Here is a 23,173-nt window from a genome sequence, read left to right as displayed (position 1 = left end):
TGTTCTTTGTTGTGTATGTCTGTTTTCCATGTCTAGTCTTTTTCCCTGTATTACATTCTTTTACCGCTATAACATTGGTTCCCTTGATTACTCTTTCGTATTAGTTTGGTAATAACATTTATTTTATTTGTTGTGTGTCTAAATTTCCTCTCTAATCTTTTTTATTGTCGCTCAAATTTTGGTTTCCATGATTATGATTAAAAGTCGTAATTTAGCTCATCCCAACGAATACCTTGGCAGCTCTTTTCGTATAAATCATTCCATCAATAGAAGTTTGTTTCTATCATAATGTTCTTTTTTTCAAGGTATTTGCTGAAAACTGCTCTCGTGGGCAATAACTCTAACTAGGAGTCGTCTTGCAACTTTGACCAAATAGAGACATTAGTAGAGTTTAAAACCTAAAGTTGGAAGGTCACATTTATTATCTAGTATCTCTTATAATTTTTTAGGTATATGTGGAATTGTCACTTGACCCTTGTGGTAGAAAAACAGCAACGGATCATGTTTTATTCATATTCAACACAGGTCATATAGTAAATACCATAATGATGCTTGTAACCGAATTTTGCAGTATTATACTGAGTTTTTTATGAGTAGAAGATTTCTTTAAAAAAAATACGACAGACGGCGGACGGCACGTGATAGTAATAAATCACATGTCTTTTGGTCATGTGAGCTAAAAAAGCAAATGAGGTCTATGTATTTTTGTTTAAACGTCTCTTATTATTTATTTGCACTTATTTGTTTTTCTAGTTTGTTTTATACTTATACCATTAGATAATTATTCTTTTGTAGTAGGCCCCTGTAGTCGGAGGCGAACACGGTGGGTTTTGTTCATCAACGAATAGTCAACCATTCTGCAAATGTACATGCAAACGAGGCTATACTGGATATAACTGTGAAAGTGAGATAAAATAATCTGTAAAAATATCCAACGCAGAATTTCATTTACAAATATGTCATTTGTTGTAAATAAAAAGTAAATTACTCTCTTAATCGTAAGGTGAAAACTTTTCGAATCTATGTCATTGCAACTTAATAGTTTTACTTATCGATTTTACCAACTCAAAAGTTAAGTTTGTCAAGTTTTTAATTTGAAATACATATATAGCTACTATACAGTTAATAGTTTCATTTTTGAAAATATCAATTCTTCCGATGCTAGATCTTGTGTCAAGTTGCTACTTAAATGTAAGGATGGCCTTACATTTAGATGCCACTGTAGGACAGGAAATAGACATCAGATTTAGATTTGGAATATAATACTTGCACTGTTCTGTCGTTGATCATTTTCTCTGGGGTTATATTTTACATCGAGTTCTTATGATAGCATAAACCTGATAGAATTCTTGATTAGTTATCTTACTAAAATTACTGTTTATGAGATAATGCCATCTTTAAATACCATGAATGCATAACGAGCGATCTGTGTTTATTGTGAATGTAATTTCTATTACATTTAATTTCAACGAAAGTTACACATACAATATTAAACTTTTGATGACTTCAAGTCTTCAAGTGTCTTATTACAGAACTTTTGAATGTATATTGAAACAATGTATTAAAGTCATTTCACGAAATAAACATTATTACAGATTCAGTAAGTACTTAAACACTGAGGCTTGATTCCAAGTTAAATTGGGTTAAAAATCAATTTCTCAGTTTTTTTTGTTTTTTTTTTTTTTCGTTTTTCCGTCCAACGGTTATAATAATTCTCAGCTCCTTTCTAAAATCTGACATTTGTTCATAACTTTGAAAAAAAAATACATGTAATGGACGCGAGTAATAAATGAAAAGCTTTACCTTGTTAGTTGAGGTTAATAGTCGTTTTTCATCAACTAATAATCAAAAAGGAAATTGACGAAAACATTAGTCGGACCAACTGTGTTTTAAAAGAGTAATCAAGGCAACCATGGTTCTAGCAGAAATCAAAAGAATGTAGTCCAGGGACAAGGACCAGACATGGAAAACAGACACACACAACAAAGAACGTAAAGTAACGAAATGATTCTTACAAAGTGACAAAATTAAATGAGCAACTCGTACTCCACTACAAAATGTGAGCATGGACCTGGTGCACCGGCAGGGTAAGCGTCCAGTACTTTTCTAGAAACACCTGCCGAGTTGCTCATGAAATATCAAGTCTGGGGTTAGATGAAAGAGGAAAGGAAAATTATGGCACGCTGAAAAAAACAGTTTTTATGGTGCAGATGGATACACCATATACATTTGCAAATTCTACCCGCAAAATTGTCTAGCCACACTTCGTTCGACCCAGAATTTTATGTACACCTTAACCAGAAATAACGTATCCTCCTATGAATTTTTAAACTATTTTTATAACCGATAGAAAGTTTTGAAGCGTATATTACATGCCCATCTTTCTAACCGGGACGTACGTTGATGCACGTCTGTCCGTTCTTACACTTCGCACAATAACTTAAAAAAGCTTTAACTAATTTTAAATTTTGTTAGGTGGTGGATTGATATAAGCTTGGTTTAAGTTTTTTATTAATTTTGGTACTTCATTTAACAAATATGAAATAACACAGATTTCGTACTATAACTCCCCTAAAATACAACAAAGAACGTAAAGTAACCAATTGATACTTACAAAGTAACAAAATTAAATGAGGAACTCGGACTCCACTAAAAACTGGGAGCATAGACCTGGTGCACCAGTAGGGTAAGCGTCCTCTGAATTTCTTGAAACATCCGCCGAGTTGCTCATAAAATGTCAAGTACGGGGTAGACGAACGAGGGAAGGAAAACTATGGCACGTTGAATAAATCAGTTTTCATGGTGCAGATGGATACACCGTAACTATCAAAGAGTTCATGATGACGACCATACATTGTAAAACATCTGAAGCGATTGTTTTAATCTTGTAGCAACATAACCCTGTTCCAGAGGCCTACTTGTAAGAAGTCTAGCGGGATGCAAAACGTCTGCGTAAGTACCACAAGCTCTGACATAACGTATGAGTTGTGATATGAAAACTCCATATGCAAACACTAATCTTCTTGGTTATCAATTTTACAATATATCAAACATCATACACTGGGTTATGTTTCGTCCCCCTGAGCAAATCATTACCATCATTATTATTCGGCAATGTTTAATTTATTGTTTGTATTCATCTTCTTACAGGAAAATCCGGCTACTACTACAGTAGATAAACAAAAATAGATTTTGCGATAATAAAGCTACTTTTCTGCTTATATGTTACTGTTTTTCATTCGATAATTTTCAAGGAAATCTGCTAAAAATATTTGAAAGGGAAAAACACTTACCGACGTATAATGACGTGCCTCGCTTAAAGTCTGGAGATTAAAAAAAAACATAAAAGTAGTTGATTGAATGAAATCAACGTAGTTATAGCAACCGAAACAATGCGCACATATTTGATAATGTCTATATAATACAAAGAAAATTTGAATACAAGGACCTTTTTGAATATTCCTTTCTACTATTTCCTAGGCTTTATTATTTCGGTATTTTTTTGTTATTGTCTCTTTGTAATATGTTGCGCGCTGATAATTTTGTCTCATTTTTTCTTCTTTAAGAAATTTAAGAACAAGAATCACAACTTTTTTATGTTTTATATTATATAATGGCATTTTAATATTAAATATAAATCTAAATACATATGTAGTGATCGGCAAAATAAATTTTGATACCGACGAATCGTACAATAAGTAAATAGGCGCAAATCTCTAGACGGATTGCCGGGGGATCCCCCTTCTAAAATTGGGGGAAAATCTTATTTTTTCTAATCTTTATAACTCCTTGATGGCCAATTGTATAACCGTTGTGTTATCGAAAGTTTCTGATGAAATTTACTTTACCTTTAAAATTAGGTTTTTATCTTTTTGTAAAAGATTTAACACAAAATTTTTCTACCTGGAAACTGGAATAATGTCTAAGATAATCAAGGCAACCAAGATTCTAGAGGTAATTAAAATAATTACTCCAAGGGCAAAGACCAGACATGGAAAACAAACACAACAAAGAATATAAAGTAACTAAGAAAATATAAACTATATAACAAAAGCAAATGAGCACCTCGGACGCTGGGAGCATGAACAAAGTTCACCGGTAGGGTAAGCGTCCTCTGCTTTTCTAGAAACACCCATTAAGTTGCTCATAAAAAGTCCGGGGTAGACGAAAGAGGAAAGGAAAACTATGGCGCGTTAAACAAATCAGTTTATCAGTTTTCATGGCGCCGATGGATACCTCGTAACGATCCACAAGATCGACAATAAAACTTCTGAAGTGATGACTTCAATCTTGGAGCAACCCTGTTCAAGAAGCCTACCTGTAAGAAGTCTAGCTCGATACAAAAAGTCTGCGTAGTTACGACCAGCTCTGGTATAACGTATGAGTTGTGATATGAACAATCCATACACAGTTGCTGACGGGATGTTGTCACGGATGAAAGGAAAGTTGACAATTCTGATTGATTACATTTTCGTAAAGTTTGGTCAACAGTTTTCCCTTACCATCGATTTCTAAATGTTGATCAAGATATGAGGTTGTCTTCACATTGTCTGTAGTATCTTTTTAAGTGCGGAGCAAAGTCCTTTTTTTAAGAAATTGTAATTTTGTGCAAACTTTTTGCAAAAATGAAACAATAATAGTCTAAAACTGTTCGTATTCAGCATCTCGCGATCCGCCCCCTTTAATCTAAAACATTTTAACCTACTCAATATTCTTGTCAAGGCACGATAGTATACCATTATTTGCCATTTTTTTTTACTTTCTTGGTTGATCATTTTGTTTGGAAAAAAATATATACAAGAAATCCAAAGTGCTTGAATTGAAGATACCCTTGCATGAATGTTTCGTTTTATTACAGGCGCGAATTCAGACTCCCTGTACTCCCCTGCCTTATGCGTATTGAAGTTATAATAGCGTAAAATCTTGATATTTTACAAATTCTACCCGCAAAATTGTCTAGCCACACTTCGCTCGACCCTGAATTTTATGTACACCTTAACCGGAAATAACGAATCCTGCTATCAATTTTCATTTTTATAACATTACATGCCGGTCTTTCTAGCCGGGACGTACATTGATGCACGCCTGTCTGTCCGTTCTTACACTTCGCACAATGACTTAAACACTCTTTCACTTATTTTTCATTTTGTAAGGTGGTGGATTGATGTTAGCTTGGTTTAAGTTTTTATTAATTTGGGACTTCATCGATGAAGTAACACAGTTTTCTACTATAACTACCCCAAAATACATGCAGCAAAGACCGTGAAACTTTGATAATTAATAATTTGTTATAAAATTTAAAGAAGTAAACGATATTAAGTAATCTGAAAAAAATTAACATCACTAAAAAGAATAATCACTGGACTGGGTGTGTTGGGTCTTTTTTTATTTTTTATTTTTTATTTATTTTTTATTTTTTTTTAATTTTTTATTTTGCCCCGTATCAAAAGAATAGGCCTGCAGCAGCGCTAAGCTTGTAGTATAATGTGACTAAATAGTGCTCAGAAACCTAGCCGGGGGCTAGGCGCTCTGCCCACAGAGCAACTGGGATGTGTGCCCCAGGTGGTGGAATGGGGTACCCCTGGCGTGTTACATGCTGGGGTCGTCAGGCTACAATACGGAAAACCTGACCGCAAACCATAGTGATGCACCGTGTTGGGAAAGATGCCACGTTCCTCGCACGTTAAAGAACCCTGCTGTGGTATTCGATAGGAGTAGGAACCTTTGCGCTCCGCCACAGGAGGCTAAATTGTCCGACCTTATCCCCCTTTTTCCAGTGGCAATCAAAATTTGTCGACCTTATTATCCTTGTGTCCCAACCTTTTTTCATTTCATGTTCATTTTATCATCCATTTCATGTTCATCGTCTGAATATAGATGAAATATTGCTGCTCGAACGTTAAACCCCAACAAACAAACACACAAACATATTTTTTTGTTTTAATGTGTAAATTTTAAACGATAAGATGTTTATGTTGTGGCTTCGTTCATAACCATCCCCATTTCTCTTACCTTTTTGTTTGTTTTTTTTCTAAAAAGGTTCATACACTTTTCAAATGGATGTAAATTATGAAATCCATTATTATCTACAATTAAAGGAAACCAATGCTATCGATACTACAAACTCCAGTAAGAGGACAAATAACAAAGAAAACAGAGTAAACATAAATTTGTTGTTCTATATCGTCTGTCATTTTCAAATTTATTACACGTTTAATCCCATTTTTGACTACCATAACCTTAAACAAATAAAAACTCCAGAGGTCATGGCTACAGTTAGCGGTACTTTTTAGCAGAAATATGTAATGTTTCACTGTTTATTTAGTTCGCAGTTTCCGTATTATTCACCTAGATATTATTTTCTTAATAAAGCTACTGAAATCATACTTTGCCATTTAGTTAGTACAGAAATCAATACAAATATATTGTATATATATGTGTGAAAATAAACAAAGTCATCAGTGTGAAAATTTATCATGATTTTCTCAAGTGTTTATTCAGATTAGATGCTTGGTAATAAACAGATTTGTTTTCACATTTGAAAACATAAATGTGACAATTTCGGAGATAATTCATTTCTTTCTCTGTGATTCATTTTTTCATTATTATTATTATCACGATCCTGTGTATGGATATATGGTTTTTTCAATGAAATTATTCTAATCGTAAGAAAAAAATAACTTGAAAAGGTTTTTTTCTAATCCCCCTTCCCCTTCAAAGGGACGGAATTTAACTATTGGGATATTCAAAAAATATTTTCTATCGTGAAAAAGTAAAACAGTTCTATTTTGTGAAAAAAAATTATATTTATAAAACCATTTATATCAAGAAGTTCAATAAAAGATTAAGGAAAGTTCACTTTATATTTGTTTTAAGGCTAATGTTATCATTGATATAAAATTATCAATCAATTACTGTATTCTAATGGATAGAAAAATATCTAAAAAAAGATCAAATTTAACTTGTTTTCATAAAAATAGAACATATATTGTCATATTGTAATACAGAGGAAGAACAACACAGTATAACACAACCTTTAATAATTATGTCAGACCAGAAATTAACTTCTGCATACAACGTATTCTCACATGTTGGATTGGCACAGTTTCATTATTGATCAAATTATATGATGGAAGTTTGGAATCTGTGGTCCTTTTCTACCATTATTTTTTGTTCCGTACATTTGCACCAGAAGATTGACATTGCATTCTGGAAAATAAACCCCTATTTACAGTTATTTCCATTTTCGCATTAAAATTACTTTGAAGCCTTATTATCAAGTCATTCAAATGTACGAATGATTGAAAAATAATTTGGATTACCTCTCTTACCCTGATCTTCTAATCCAACTTATCTGTTAGAAAATTAATTAAATATTGTTCTTCTTACATAACATCTTAATTTTTTAACCCAGCTAGTTTCGTACAAAATCAGTGAATAAAAATATACACACAATTCATATGCATTATACAAAAAATGCCCATAATTATAAAAATGAAAACGTAATGCAACAAAAAAATGAATTAAAAAATCATTTGAAAGACAGTTCATCAGTGGATTAAACAAGTTATACTAGTCTAATCTTACTCTGCCGATGCAAAGTTTATTTATGTATTTTACTTTTTTTATTTATTTATTTATTTTTTTTTTTGGTTTTGGTTTTTGTTTTTGTTTTTTTTTTGTTTTTTTTGTTTTTTTTTGTTTGTTTTTGTTTGTTAAAAAACGATACTTCCTTTTAAAAAAAACTTCTTCTCCTGTACACGGTTGTAAATAAGAATGAATCGTTTATTTCCTAATTCAGAATGCCAAATATGTTTGTGTTCTTTTTCACACAAAACATTTCACGAAAAAACAGAAATAATATGTTTGTTAATTTTTATTAATTTATTATTTTTTTTTTTATTCAACGGGTCATAGTTTTCCGGCGGGTGTTTCTAGAAAAGCAGAGGACGCTTACCTTACCGGTGCACCTTGTCCATGCTCCCAGTTTTTAGTGGAGTCCGAGTTGCTCATTTGCTTTTGTTACTTAGTATGTATGATTTTAGTTACTGTATGTTCTTTGTTGTGTACGTCTGTTTTCTATGTCTGGTCTTTGTCCCTGGATTACATTCTTTTGATTACCGATATAACCTTGAATCCCTTGATTACTCTTTAAACGTCCTTGAGTTCCCTCAAGAGTTTATGCATGGGCAGCATTTTTTACTTGGTTTCATCTGATCATATTGTAAAATCTACATTACCACTAAGACAGTTTAATAATGGTATAGTTGCACGTAGAAGCAACCATATCTGACAGACTCGCATCTAAGAAATTCAGCAAAAACAAATGGAAACCCGATTTATTTTTGTAGTGCTAAACTAAATAATGTTTGCGTAATGATTTAAAATGATCATACTCAAAGAAATGTTTTATTCTGTGCCTTAGAAAAAAATAATCCTGTATCTTACCACATCTGTAAAATATAATATAATATAAAAATAATGGTAATATGATATATGAATAACTAAAACTTGTGTTTCATTCAGGTTAGCACATAAAAAAACAAGTGCACAAATCAATGGTCTGACAATAATTCCCTGGAAGTATAAATCACAAGCTCACAAAGACGCTTAAGAGGGTGTATTAAAACTGTGTGACCATTAAAATTACAGGCGTCAGGATTACCTGATCACTATAACAAAATGAAAATAGATGCTCTCGAATATAATTGCCATGACAGTTCACTTGCTTACCTATAAAATTAGCTTTATCAAATGACTGCATTCCAATGTTTTATTATAAACCATTGTAAAAAAATCTACATACTTCCTGAAAAAAAAACCGTGCAATGTCAGGGAGAAGTAATGTACACTCCCACTTTAACATGAACACAATATTTCCTGCATAGAGATAAAAGTCACACACTTTATGTGTTTTGCTCTTCCACTACCTCCCACTTATGACATGTACAAAAATGAATAAAACAGTTGCTGACGCTGAATTTGTTCAAACTGGGCTAGGTTTATTTTACTTTACTTTAATCAATTTTTCATATAATCTCCCTGGCGTTTTCACTTGTGTTATAGAAACAGTTGGTATTTACTGATTCGAATAGTAATCCTCGTCTAGAAATTGACCACTATGAAGTGATTCCATTATCTGGACTTGTCCTTTCACAACAGGGTGCGAATATAGACATTTTGTGAATATTTTGAGATCAGAATATCAGGAAAAAATAACATGTTACTTAATTAATATTTCTTACATCAGAAGTTTATTAATTACAAATTTCAATCTTTAAGTCAATACAAGAATACGGGAAAAGATTCATTTAATCATACATTTTCTGAAATTAGAATGGTCGGGCCTGTATTTAAAGGATTTAATAAGTAGTTTTCACATCGATTACGTAAGATGGTATCAATTTTTTCCGATGCAGTCGGTATATTTTCGTCTTATAGTTACAGACGTTCTCCCATGGAAACGCAAGTCACCTGATCGGAATTTTGTTTCCCGATTGGATAACAAGGTGGCGTTCGAAAAAACTGTATCGAAAATTGAAATTGCGTGTCATGTGTTATTTCCTGCATGAAATGTAGAAAATTATAAGTAAAAAGAACAAATTGTACTGTGTCGGCTATCTTTTGTTTTTAAAGATAGAACTTGTTATTAATATATTTTTTTAAAAATAAGTAAATCATAAGAAATAAGAACAAGAACGAATAAATCAAAACAAAAAATAAAATATATCATTGCATGACTGCAGTACTTCCTTCACAAAATAATGACCAACATATGTATTGAACCTTTATATTCCTTGTAAAATATATTCGAGGGGAAACTAAACAAGTTAATTATTAACAGAAAACGAACGTTATCTCTATTTACATCTACCTGTTTTTCCATACTTACAATCCACGGTTTTATTTAAAATCAAGGTGTGTTGAGGTCGATCGATCTTTGACCCCCTCCTCATATAAATGCAAATAGCAGAATACATAAACGTATTTTACTTTAATAAGAACGATATTCAAAACTTACTTTCATTTATCTGTCCAATGACATATGATATAGATGTATATCTTCTTATCCCATTAAACTCTAAAACCAAAACCCCTTACATACCTGCCGGCGGAACTAGAAAACATCGTCAATAAATCTATTTATGAAATAAAGTGATCCAGCTCCTGAAATCTTCTTAAATCAATTTGTTTTCTTTGCTGATTTTTTTATTTAATTATACGAATTATCAAACTATTCTTTGTCATGTTATCCAGTTTTGGATCCAATTTACACTTTTTGAAAGATGGACAAACAAATAAAAAAGACAAATATTTCAGTGAAATAATTACACTACCCATACTTTCCTTTAAAGTGACAACAAATGCCGTCTTTCTAAGAAAGGTGCATATGAACGTTATCGTTATGAAAAATACAAATAAACACGTTTTATGTAAGAATAGTCAGCAAAAGTGTTTAATGCATATTTTGAAATCGCAATGACGGTTTTAGTAATTGGAATAAACTAAAATGAAACATAGGTTAAAAGCAGCAGAAATCCAAATAGGTGATAGTTATCCCTATGATTTCTCCTGTTAAACGAAAGTAGAACATGCCCGTCCATGCGATTCGGGAAACACGTCGTATCTGAAGACTAAGACTTTACTCACAAAGAATAGAACAATGAGATCGTTGCCCCTTGAAAAACACATACATTGTGAATAAAATATTGACACTAACCCATAATTACGATAAAGATTAAAGTAGTCCTTGATTTAATTTCTGGCTTAAGACTAACGTAACGTAAAATGAATTCAAAAACAATCTCCTTCCATTCATTTGCGACAGGTTGGGTATGTTGAGTGTTAATAAAATAACCTTATGATTGCCAAACCCATTTAATATTTTTTAAATGTAATTATTTCGTTGTGAATGATTCGAAAAACAATGTCACATTATTTAAATTGCTTTCGCATCATAAGACATAAAACATTACAACATATTTTTTGAAGTGGGGCTTAATATTATTATGAAGGCCATACCAAGATAAAACGTATATAAACCAAAGGTTTTGGCAGTAAAGCACCAGTTCGGGGATTTCCAAACAGCCAGTATGATCAAACTTGCAGTTTTAGCAGTAGTACTGTTTGTGGGTACTGTACAGGCGACATACTACAATCCAAGTAAGTACAATTGTCAAAAAAGGCAGATTCAAAGGTAAAAATGTATACGTTTTAACCAATGTCTAATAGCAAACGTATTATACCGGAATATCGGTTTAAACTGCTGTTAAAAGACCCAGTTTAATTTAATAGAAATATCCAAACCGAATGCCGATTTGGTGTCATAATTATCCCGGTATTTTCGTTTTTACCGTGTAATGGTTATTTTATAACTATATAATAAGATGGTTAATATATTGCTTTCTCTATGAACCATGGAATACACGACTCGTAGAATTTATCACATGCCAGAATTTTTGTCGAAACCCATTTAGTGTTAACTTACTACAATACATGTAAGATCTAAAACTATTACGATATAAACATTATTCACTTCTTTAATTCAATTAAATACACTTTAAACATACCAGTGTATTCAGTAAAATACAAGAAAATATAATAATTTATTTAATTACAAGACCCATGTGCACGAAATCCATGTTCGAATAGTGGACGCTGTAAAGTATATGGCTCTGATTACAAGTGTATTTGTATAAATGGATGCTCAGGACGAAAATGTGAAAGTAAGTGTACTATAATTAAGTTTTATACCTATGTTTTGTAATAAATTTTATACACATTGCTGTAACATGAACATAAACGAGTATTAACAAAATATTAAAGTATAAATTTTGTATTCATTATAGCATTTTAAAAATTAAGTTTCAAAGTGTTTAAGGGCAAACGTGTGTTTTTCCTGTGAGGTTACATATGTTATGTTTGCATTAGAGTAATATATTCTGAGTTCTAGACAACCAACTAACTCGCTTTTGTTTATAGTAACTCCATGCTCCTCCCGTCCATGCAGAAATGGTGGAAAATGTAGCCTGATTCGTTCATTTCCATTCTTCAGGTGCCATTGTAAAAATGGATATTCTGGGTCGAGATGCGAGAGTAAGTTCCTTAATGTGGAATATATGTATGTTTGGTACATTTTTCATAAAATGAAATAAAAAAAGTACTTCAATGATGCTAATAATTGTTAATTAAATACAATCAAAATCAAAAACTAAATAAACAACTGTATTGTTATGATAAGAAAACTGACTACTGAATTATTATTGAATTTCGTTTTTTAACAAACTATCTTTGATAGAAAAACCAAACCCATGTGAAAGTAGACCATGTCAAAATAGTGGTCGATGCTTTCCTGTTGGATATCTAGACTACAGCTGCAAGTGCAAGCCTGGTTGTTATGGAAAGAACTGTCAAAGTAAGATTTTTTTATGATGTGACTTCTGTTTTTCGCACTTACGTACTTGCAGATGTATTTACAGAAAAGAATAGTAAGACATTTAAAGCATATGCGATAAAGAAGTTGGTGTGATATAATAACACATAAAGTTAATTGAACAAAAGGAATGTTGTCAATATATTGAAACTTCAGTGAAAAAAAAGGAAGAAATGTGGTTTAACGCAACCAAAGCAGTAGCGAGCGTATAACCTACATACAGAGACCCAAGCTCTAACAGGGTGACACATTTCTCTTTATACTCTACACTATTCCACAAAGTAAACAATTAAGTTTTTTAATAACTCTCCGAATAAGGAATAAGAGCAGTTTGTGTCCCAAAACAAGCTTTTGTATGAGTACAAACATGATCTGGCCCCGTCAAAAAAACCGTTAAGCAAGCGACTTTGCACTTGAAGACCAAAATGTACCTAAAAGAACAATTAAGGTATTTAAGAAATAATGACGCTAACGGCAAACGTCAATACGCAATACACTATTTCGGATGGGTGCTTTATTTAATATGACATGAACAAGTACTCCATTTGCGAATTTGTACACTTGTATTGGCTTAACATTGCTTCTTTAATTAAAACAAGTTTGTTTTTATTGTAGATAATGCCTGTCGTCCTAACCAGTGCCAAAATGGTGGAACATGTTTAGGAACAACATCATCTCCATATTACAAGTGCATATGCCGAAAAGGGTACAAGGGAAGTAATTGCGAAAGTAGGTTTCATACACCTCTAGTCCCATACGCCTTTGTATAACAAATATAAAGTTAATATGTCAGCTATGTCGTTTAAACGAGAAATGTACAATATCAATTTAAAGTTTTGAAATGAATACACTACAAAAAAACTACACTCACAAAGTAGGAACTTTATTTGCAAAGGTGCTTAAAATTGGAAAACTTAGGTTTCAATTAGATATAATATTCACATATTAATGTAATCTGTTAAAAGAAGCTTACATGCAATATGTATGCTTCTAGAAATGATTAAACCTCAACAGTGCATTTTTTCTGACATTAAATCTGGTGTAAATATTTTTTTTTTATAAAAATCGCTTTTTCAGTTCGTTTGTTTTAGTATTTCAAGTCTGTTCGGGTATTAAATTTTAAATGAAATGAATGCATATATTAGAGGGAAGGTCTTAAATTTAAGTTTTATCTCATTAAACAAACTACTGTCATTGTAGAAAAAATCTAGTTATTATTTTTAACTTGCCATCTGATGTTTGCTTTATATTTTGTACAGTACCCCCATGCAGTTCTAGCCCATGTCAGAATGGTGGACAATGTTCAAATTCTGGTTCTTACCCATACTACACATGCTCATGTATAAATGGATACACAGGAAAAAGATGTGAAAGTAAGTATTACTTTTATATACTAATATTGATTATCTTAACGATGACATATGATATCTTAATTTCAAAGATATATGTCATTTGTGATAATACCTGATTCAAAAGATGCCTTTATATTTTAATTCTATATAGGGTATGCACGTCCATCGCATTTGATGTAGCATTATGATAAACGCTATTTGAAAAGACTAAATTCTAATTTTAATCATGCGTTTAAATGCTTACATTGTTGTCTTTTAGAAAGTCCATGCAGTTCAAGACCTTGTCAAAATGGCGGAAGTTGTTCAGTTTCCGGCTCTGCACCTTACTATACATGTAGTTGTGTAAATGGTTTTACTGGAGACAACTGCGAAAGTAAGAAAAAAAGCGTTACATGTAGTCAGAAATTAAAAGTTAACTATGATAATCTATCTATCCTCTATTTTAAAAACTATTCGGTAGCGAATGTTAAGAAATCTTCTACTAATCAACGTTTTTTAGAACCTTTCAAAACAAATAATTGTATTCCATAAATATAGATTGATTACCTTCTGACCATAAATTCTATACAAATACCTTACCTACTAGTAAATCATGAATGTCATTGTTTCAATTGTTAATGTGATTGGTCAACATTCTTTAACACGGTTAGAGTAAAAGTTCTACTCAAAATTTAACGTCTTCAATCATAATGACAAATTGTTTGTGTCGAAATGTCCTTTCAATAATGTACACTAGTCTTTACTATTGTTATTTGGCATGCTATTATATATACACTATACTAGAAAAGAACATTATGCATATGAAACCTTACTTTTTACATAGCTATCTTAGAATTAACAATGATTCAAATAATTTCTGATTTTTAGCCAGTCCCTGTGATTCTGGACCATGCCAAAACAACGGAAAATGTTCATTGGTTTCCTCGTCCCCATTCTATAAATGCAGATGTGTAAAAGGATATTCTGGAAACAACTGTGAAAGTAAGATTTTAAATTATATTTTTTATCTTTAAATTGGCATATTTCAAAGAAGGAATATTGTATTGTATCTGATAATTTACCTTTCATAACAGAATAAAAGCTAATTTGGGTGGTACATTGTCCAATGATATAATTGCAAACGTATGAACCTATTTTAACCGACGATATAATGTTTTTTTCCTTATCTAGTCCCACCAAATCCTTGTGCTTCCAAGCCATGTGCAAATGAAGGCGAATGTATACCTGTTGGATTCTACAACTTCAGATGTAAATGTAATAATGGTTACACAGGAAAACAATGTGAAGGTACGTATTACATTGGAACAAATTTTATTTTAAGAAAAACAGTTTTGAACTAAAAAATACAATAAAATTTTCCAATGTTGCATGTATTACTTATGTGGAAATAACTTTGGTTTGTGGCGTTTCAAAAGAGGATTCTTATTAAGCATATGTACCGGTCTTGGAAGTTTAAAGAAACTCATGTCAACAAAGCAACAAAGGTATTATTCCTATGAAGATGTATCCTGAATACAAATTACATTAGCAGTAGATTTAGATCATTTTCTACTTATTGAAAGTTCAAAAGCGAATTAAAGAAACGAATATGTATTTGAGACTGGTGTTTTGAATATTTTTAATATCTTTTAGATAGTCCATGTAGTAAAAGACCTTGTAAAAATGGTGGAAAATGTTCATCTTCAAACTCTGCTCCTTTTTACTCATGCGCTTGTAGGAATGGATACACAGGAGAACGCTGCGAAAGTAAGTTATTCCACAATGCATTGCATACTTTTACTGTGTAATGTTTTATAACGAAATAAGCGTAAAAAATCGACTTCAATATTGGAAAGTTATCAATATTTCTGGTTTTCATAGCTGTAATTATAAAGACTGCATTTCCACTTGAACTGCAATATTATGTAGCAAAACCCGGGGTATAAGCCAAAGTATCTCTATGGATTAACAATGTCTATAACATCATAAGAACAAACTTATTACTAAAACATTAGGTGGTCTGGGTAGGTAAACAGTTCCTTCTTCTTGGAAGATGCCCAACGAAGAAAGTTAAAGGATATGTTTGACAAATGGAGAAAGTCTGTTTTCAATATATAGTGTCGACTTCGCCATTAAAACATTAACAATACTTTATAAATTGTATATCTGAGATACGAGGGACCATTGTGGCGTTTCACCATATCGGTTTCTTTTTCTATTACTATATGTATATTAATCATACGTATTTTTGCCTCTCTTAGATGATGCATGTAGTTCTGGACCATGCCAAAACGGAGGAGATTGTTCTGTGTCTGGTTCTTCTCCTTATTATGCATGCTCCTGTAAGAATGGATATACTGGTTCTAACTGTGAAAGTAAGTATTTCTTTATTTTAAAAAGGGTATGACCTTCATGCGCAATACTGAGCTATATAGGGATATTAATGTATACAGCGAATCATAAAGGTAGGTTAACTTTATACTCAATGTTTTATACCAATAAAAAAAGCTAATACGTGTTACTTCCCTATCAAGGGAAGTATCTGTCATGTCATATAGTTTTAATTTCTTATCTTGCAGATGATCCATGTTCAAAAGGTCCTTGTGAAAACAGTGGTATATGCTCCGTTAGCAAATCTGCACCGTATTACCGGTGTGCTTGTAAGAATGACTTTACTGGACAACGCTGTGAAAGTAAGATATAAAATATATTACTCTTAATCTGTTCTGCTTAGATAACTATTTACATAAATATTATATAAATTGTAGTCCTTTTCAAAGTATTGGAATGTCTGTCTTTATTTAGTTACTGTGTTATGTATATATATAGATCTCTGTCTGTGTGTGTGTGTGTGTGTGTGTGTGTGTGTGTGTGTGTGTGTGTGTGTGATTAACTGCTGCCTATATTTTAGAGTATGTATATATTTGACTTATGCTCGTTTTAGTTAAGCCAAACCCATGTGCTTCAAAACCATGTGAGAACGAGGGAGAATGTATACCTATTGGATACACAAATTACAGATGCAATTGTAATAATGGATATACCGGAAGGAAATGTGAAAGTAAGTTGAAGTTCACAAAAATACAAATGATTCCGTATTAAAACGGTTATTTTGTTTTTTTTTAATGATATTAGTGATAAAAGGTATTTTGGGTCACATGCAATATTCTGAAAGAAAATGATATTTGCATGACATTTTTTATATATATAAAGATACGATAGCTAGTAAATTGTTTCTGTTTAAAAAAAATGAAATTACTTTTCTTTGTAATTTTGATGACTTAACGAACATGTGAAGAACAAATGATGAATGGGAGCAAAAGAAATTGAACGTACACGCAGATGCAAACACTCTTACATTTAACATATATAAAACAAGACAAGACAAGAGTACACACATATTTTGCAGTTCTGTCCAATTCCAATCAATATTGATTCCCATTATGTTTTAGTTATCATATAGTATTCTATTTTACTTAAATATTCTCTTTTATAGTAAGCCCCTGTGGTAGAAAACCATGCAAAAACGGTGGATTCTGTTCATCAACTAACTCCAAACCATTTTACAAATGTACTTGCAAGAAAGGCTATACTGGAAACATATGTCAAAGTAAGATAAAAAAAAATGTACCTCATTAAACACGGGGTCGTTTAAAGCAAACGAACTCATTCTTTTTACAATACATCGTTCACGTTATCAGACACAGACATATCTATAAAACGGAAGGCATATTACGCTCGATTTATCTGAAAATTATGTGTAAATCTAATGTCAGTTGATGTCACAATTTACACATATCTCTCACATGTTAATATTAGCATCCTGACATATTGTGCTATTTTGCAAGCGGAAAACATATTATAGTTCTATGAGATACATGCAGTAATAGTTGCAATGTCATATCTCAATCAACTCATTTGAAAACATGTGGCCCTTTAAACATTTTTAAATTTTTTTGAGTTATCACGTCACAATACTTTGATTTACTATGACGTAATAATTTACGATTAATTTTACACTTCCTTACACTTATTTTTTTTCAAAATAACCACACATGTTTTATATGCTCTTCCTTGTTTGCCTGACGACATGGAGAACCTACGTTCTTATATTCTTATGTTCCAATGCTGATTTTTTAATATTTTTTCTTATTATTTTTATTCAGTTTGTAAAGTAATCCAAATTGTAGATTCATAAATAATGATGCGTCCATTACTTTTTTATTTAATTAAATAACTTTCCCAAGTTTATGCGTTCATTGTTTTGAATATTTTATCTAAAGATATTATTTTTGTAGAAAAAATTAACCCATGTGCCTCTGGTCCATGCCTTAACGGTGGATACTGTAAACAAACAGGCCCCATTAGCTATTCATGTAAATGCAAGTATGGTTGGACTGGAAGTAGATGTCAAAGTAAGATTTTATATCATTACACATGCGCCGTTTATCTGTTTATCACTTTACTACTTCTGATAAGATTCTGTAATCGAGCATGAATATGAGTAGGTGAAAGATTCTCAAAACATTGTACAAGTACTTATGTATAAAACACTTGTCATAGTAAATTTAGACACTCACAAAAAAAACATGTAAAAAAATCGACGCAAATCTAATTAAATCTGATTGTAATTAAATTGAAGAAACGTACTTTGTAGATCCGCTCTAATAAGAGTCATAGAATGCTTATGAAAGACGAGGAGTCTACGTTTTTGTAGAAAATCATAAGATATATGTTAAGCAATACATTAACATTTTGGTCAAACCCATATCTGAACATGCATGAAATCTATATAAATTGCAAAAGCTAGGGGCATCAATATTTTTTATTTGTTTTACCGATTAGAAAAACTTGTTGACAAATGTGGAGGATGTATGAATAACGGAAAGTGTGTTTGCATTAACCTTATTTGGAAGTGCCGATGTGCACAAGGTTACTCTGGAAAACGATGTGAACGTAAGAGTTTATTTTAGTCATCTTAACGATTCTTCTTCTCTTATTCAAACAAATATGGCATTAGCTCATTGGTTATTCGTTTATGTCGAAAAGCTCTCAGTTTGACATCATTGGAATATATGAAATGACCATGAAGTAGAAGAAAGATTGATCTGCTATTTAAAAATTGCCATGCCTGATACTTTTAATGCCATTGACCAAGATTCACTTCATACAGCAACAGACCTTCGTACTCTCTCTTTCTATCCGCTACAGAGAGGCCTTTCGAAATTCTCGAACGTCAGACGCTATTCGGTGATTATATTTGGGTATACAAGTATTTTATAAATCCGGGTTTGTCTACATGCACATATTAGTCCTAACCATCTGATGTTACTAATTGTTTGTAAAAGTGTGTAGAACAATTTCACAAGAAACAGTAGGACAGCCTATGATATATTGAATGTTTTACTTGTTGCTATATAAGAATCCTAGCAACAATTGAGTTACTATACTCGGCGTCACATACATAACATAACATACTGTTCAAATTTGGAATACAAAAATTGGTCTTAACTTTCATTGACACTTATCGATTTTTAAAATGTGTTAAATAACTTGCTCATTCATAACACAATACGGCTTCTCCATAAAATATTAATTGTTCAAATTCGATGACATTTTAAATCCAGATCAAAATGCTTACATGGTCAAATCGGCGGTGAAGTTACTAAGACGATTTACGGTTATTGGTTGTATGTCGACACCAAATTCTCCAGAAGGTTGTCTTTCCTAGTAAATAATTTTTTATTTTCACAATTCGTGTATGATTTTGGTTTTTATAAATGAGAAACGCATTACAAATATAAAGAAAGACAACTCTGCCTCCAGCTTCGAAAACAGATTATGATCAAATCAAAAACGGGCTTGAATTGACGTATAAAGTATAATCACATTATATGTAGACTATAACTTTTTTCTTCTTTCAGGTCGATCCAGTATTTACTACTGAAATAATGAACAGATTTTCAATAAATGATTTTCTGTTTTATATCTTTATTTGGTTATGTTTGTGAAGTGCTAAAAAGTACTTAACTAAGTATGTTCGCTGGTCTATTTGAGAATAAAAAGGATTTCAAGAGGTTCGGAAAATATTTTTATGCTAGAACAATATAAGAAGAAAAAACAGATGGGTCAGTGAGTTGGTTTTTGAGATGTAAGCATTTGAAATTTTTGCAGGAAAAGGATGTCTCTGGATTTTCCATAGGTTTTGTTTTAGGTTTTATTTATCTATTAAAACACTGATAAAAAAGAAGAACTACCAAAAAATAACTTTCAAAATAATATTTTAAGATGTGCTTAATGAAATAATGAAAATAAATAGGGGGACACTGCATGGGCAAAAAAATACAAATGCTATAAAATGAATAAAACCAGAGGAGGCCTGAAATCTCACAAAACTGGATAAACGTGACCAGCGAACATCCTTAATAATGACCTCAATGTTAAATAATGTTTGACCGACGTCGGTAATTTTTTTCCTATGGACAACGACGAAACAAAAAAACACATAGCGAAAGACGTATGCATATACAAATTGAAAAGTAAGACAATAAGCAATAAGAACTGCGGCCTAAATAAACAATTGCAGCAATTTGATTTGCTTCATTTACATTTAAAAGTACTCATACCTTTAAGGGCAAAGAGGTTTTTTACGAGTAATATAAACTTATTTTAATAGTTAAGAAAGACAGACATATAAATGGAAGAGTTGTCAGAATTGTTTTTGGAAATCTTAACCTTATCTTGATGCAGCATAACTTTGTCCCAGTTTTCCTAAGGTACAAACTGTCTATGCAACTTCAACAAGTTGTGGGTGGTAAAATTTATATACACAGAAGCAAATGCAGTATAACAGCGGAAAGATAATATAATAATATTTAAAAACTTTTTAAAAGATTTTGTTAATTTTCCTTTGTCTGTGGAAACATTCCTTCAAATTTTTCGTAGTGTGTGTATCAGAACCAGCTAAGGCTACAGAGACTATTTCTAAACTTTTGTCTGTTGTCTTCTTCAAGTGTTGGTCCCTGATTATGGATATCCTTTTCTCCGTTCTAATCACGGTCTTCCAGCAGCGTTAACAATTATATTTATTTTACTCAATGTAGAAACTTGTCAAACCTGCGATGTTCTTATTTCATAGTCATAGCAAAATTTACGTTGAAGATATTTTAGGTATTCTAGATCATTTGATCTCAGTTTTTACTATATAGACAAGGTATTACCTTTAAACAGTTCTAGTTTCTGGGAATTGATATATCGCATCTATCCCCAAAGAACTTGGGATAAAGGATACTACAGACACTGTAAAGTCAACCTCATATCTTGACCACCTACACCTAGAAGATCGACGGTAAAGGAAAACTGTTGAACAAACTATACGACAAACACGATGGCTTTTCATTCTGTATTGTCAAATGTCCTTTCATCTATGGTAACATCCCTTCAGCACCTGCGTATGGAGTTTTCATGTCACATGTTATGCCAGAGCTTCCCGTAACTATCAATGTGCACCATGAAAACTGATTTGTTCAACGTCCCATAGTTTTCCTTTCCTCTTTCGTCTATTCTGGACTACTTTTATAAGCAACTCGACGGTTGTTTCTAGAAAGGCAGAGGACGCTTACCCTATCAGTGCACCTGGTCGATGCTCCCAGTTTTATTTGTAGTCCAAGTTGCTCATTTACTTTTGTTATTTTGTATGTGTTATTTTGGTCGTTTTATTTCTTTATTGTGTATGTCTGTTTTCTTTGTCTGATCTTTGTCCCTGGATTACATTCTTTTGATTTCCGCTAGAATCTTGGTTCCCTTGATTACTTTTGTACGTATTGTACTTTTCAGACATACTAAGGCGGAATTTTATTAGCTAACTCACAAAAGGAACACCTCTTGCAGGTCATCAAATTCGGAAAGTACTCAGGCAGTCCTTTTTGATATGGTATTTTTTCATTGTCTATTTCTGTTAGATAAAATTTCTGCAGGACAATATTGAGGGGTAACTTTACATTTATATTGTTCGTCTGAATAAAAACAGGCTTTATGAAATTGTCACCATGTTCTTAGTCTAATATTTCCTCACGTTAGTTTAACTTATCATTTTGTAAATTTTATATGGTATTAAATATCATTTTGACAATGATGACTATAATTTAGGAGCAACGTGAACTCGTGCAAAATATCATGTCTTCCCTTGTCAGAACGAGATGCTCGTTACACTGTAAAATGTGCCAACAACTGACTCAATGTTAAAGGTATTAATGTATTTAATATTTTTAAACAGAAATTGTCTTATCCCTATTTTGTTTAAAATCCCATGGATCTTGCTTTACGATAATTTCAACCTGGCACCAGTCAAGTGGGAATGAAAATTATTGTATAGCTGCACAACGTACGTGACGTCACGTAGCACTCCGCCAAAAAATAGTCTCAATAGGAAAGTTTGCAGCGCTTATAAAACTTATATATTTAGGTTTGGAAAACTGAAAATAAAATTGATACCTTCTCCTTCAGTACGGCAGCGATATACAGATTATTTGATATTTTTGTTAACTCGCGGCATTTCCGATGAAAAATGAATGTTCAACCAGGTTTTATAGCGTACTATATTTCCCGCTTCCATTACGATAATTATTTCAAAATATGTATCACAGGCCTTATCCACCCGAGACTCCCATATCAGCCCAAAGGCCACAGGTCCGTGGGGATACAGGTCGAAGGTGAAAGCCGTATTGGACCCTAAATCCCGAATTAGCGGACTTCTGTATATTGTATTGTTTTGGCAGTTTTGAACATATTTAGGCTAATATTCGAACGTAAGTCAATACTGCGCATCGGTCCAATATAGCTAGCCCGGACAAATCATTAAGCCAATGTTGAAAACCTTAAGCAATAGTACTTTAATATTGTGACTTACCAAACTTAAGCCTTTGGCGAAGATCTGCTTAGTCGATATGATTAGAGAGTGTTATCAATGAAATTATCGATAACCGCGATAGGGAAAATGAACATAATTTCAGAATTCAGACAATGTATATTTATTCACCGACTTTCGGATTTGAACTAATTACATGTTGATCCAAGTTACCAACGTGTAATTCTCTGATAGCAAACAGGCACTGGGCGAGCAACATTAAATTTCAAATCAAGTACATGTATTTTCAGGCACCCGAAAGTATAAAATAAAATAAAAACTTCCGTATCAAAAGATGAAATCCTAATTTACATTCTCTTAGTACATTCTCTGAACCAGTTTTTTTACTCCTAACATTTTGATGCAGGGTATAAAAGTCCTTATCGCATTAACCACCAAACCTCTTTCAAAACTTTTAACTTCTATTCTCACAACTGTCAAAGAAGGCTTGCAGTCCCACCACAACACTCGTTACTCCCTTAGTGGTATTAATTCAATGTGGAT

General features: G+C 32.2%; 1 protein-coding gene and 1 long non-coding RNA gene across 3 annotated transcripts; one reads left to right on the top strand and one right to left on the bottom strand.

Moving 5' to 3' along the window:
- Nucleotides 1-7,020: 7,020 nt before the first annotated feature.
- Nucleotides 7,021-9,667, bottom strand: LOC148619711 (uncharacterized). The gene is made up of 2 exons (XR_015921637.1): nt 8,734-9,667; nt 7,021-7,209 (listed from the first exon to the last, which is right to left on the bottom strand). It is a non-coding gene; the product is annotated as an uncharacterized LOC148619711 (long non-coding RNA).
- A 1,347-nt stretch (nt 9,668-11,014) lies between these two features.
- On the top strand, nt 11,015-19,750 carry LOC148619710 (uncharacterized). 2 transcript variants are annotated; one of them, XM_088579912.1, is made up of 17 exons: nt 11,015-11,163; nt 11,622-11,726; nt 11,983-12,096; nt 12,299-12,415; nt 13,049-13,162; nt 13,693-13,806; nt 14,045-14,158; nt 14,653-14,766; nt 14,956-15,072; nt 15,418-15,531; nt 16,026-16,139; nt 16,344-16,457; nt 16,709-16,825; nt 17,261-17,374; nt 18,063-18,179; nt 18,610-18,720; nt 19,689-19,750. In XM_088579912.1, the coding sequence occupies exons 1-17, from the start codon at nt 11,094-11,096 to the stop codon at nt 19,709-19,711; spliced, it is 1,803 nt and encodes a 600-aa protein (XP_088436038.1). In that variant the 5' UTR covers nt 11,015-11,093; the 3' UTR covers nt 19,712-19,750. The 2 variants fall into 2 exon arrangements, with proteins under 2 accessions (XP_088436038.1, XP_088436039.1); XM_088579913.1 differs by lacking the exon at nt 12,299-12,415.
- The last annotated feature ends 3,423 nt before the right edge of the window (nt 19,751-23,173 follow it).

The sequence above is a fragment of the Perna viridis genome, chromosome 4 (assembly GCF_037379345.1).
Source record: "Perna viridis isolate PV_CMFRI_1.1 ecotype Kerala chromosome 4, ASM3737934v1, whole genome shotgun sequence".
NCBI classification, from domain to species: domain Eukaryota; kingdom Metazoa; phylum Mollusca; class Bivalvia; order Mytilida; family Mytilidae; genus Perna; species Perna viridis.
This window is presented reverse-complemented; position numbering and strand designations above follow the sequence as displayed.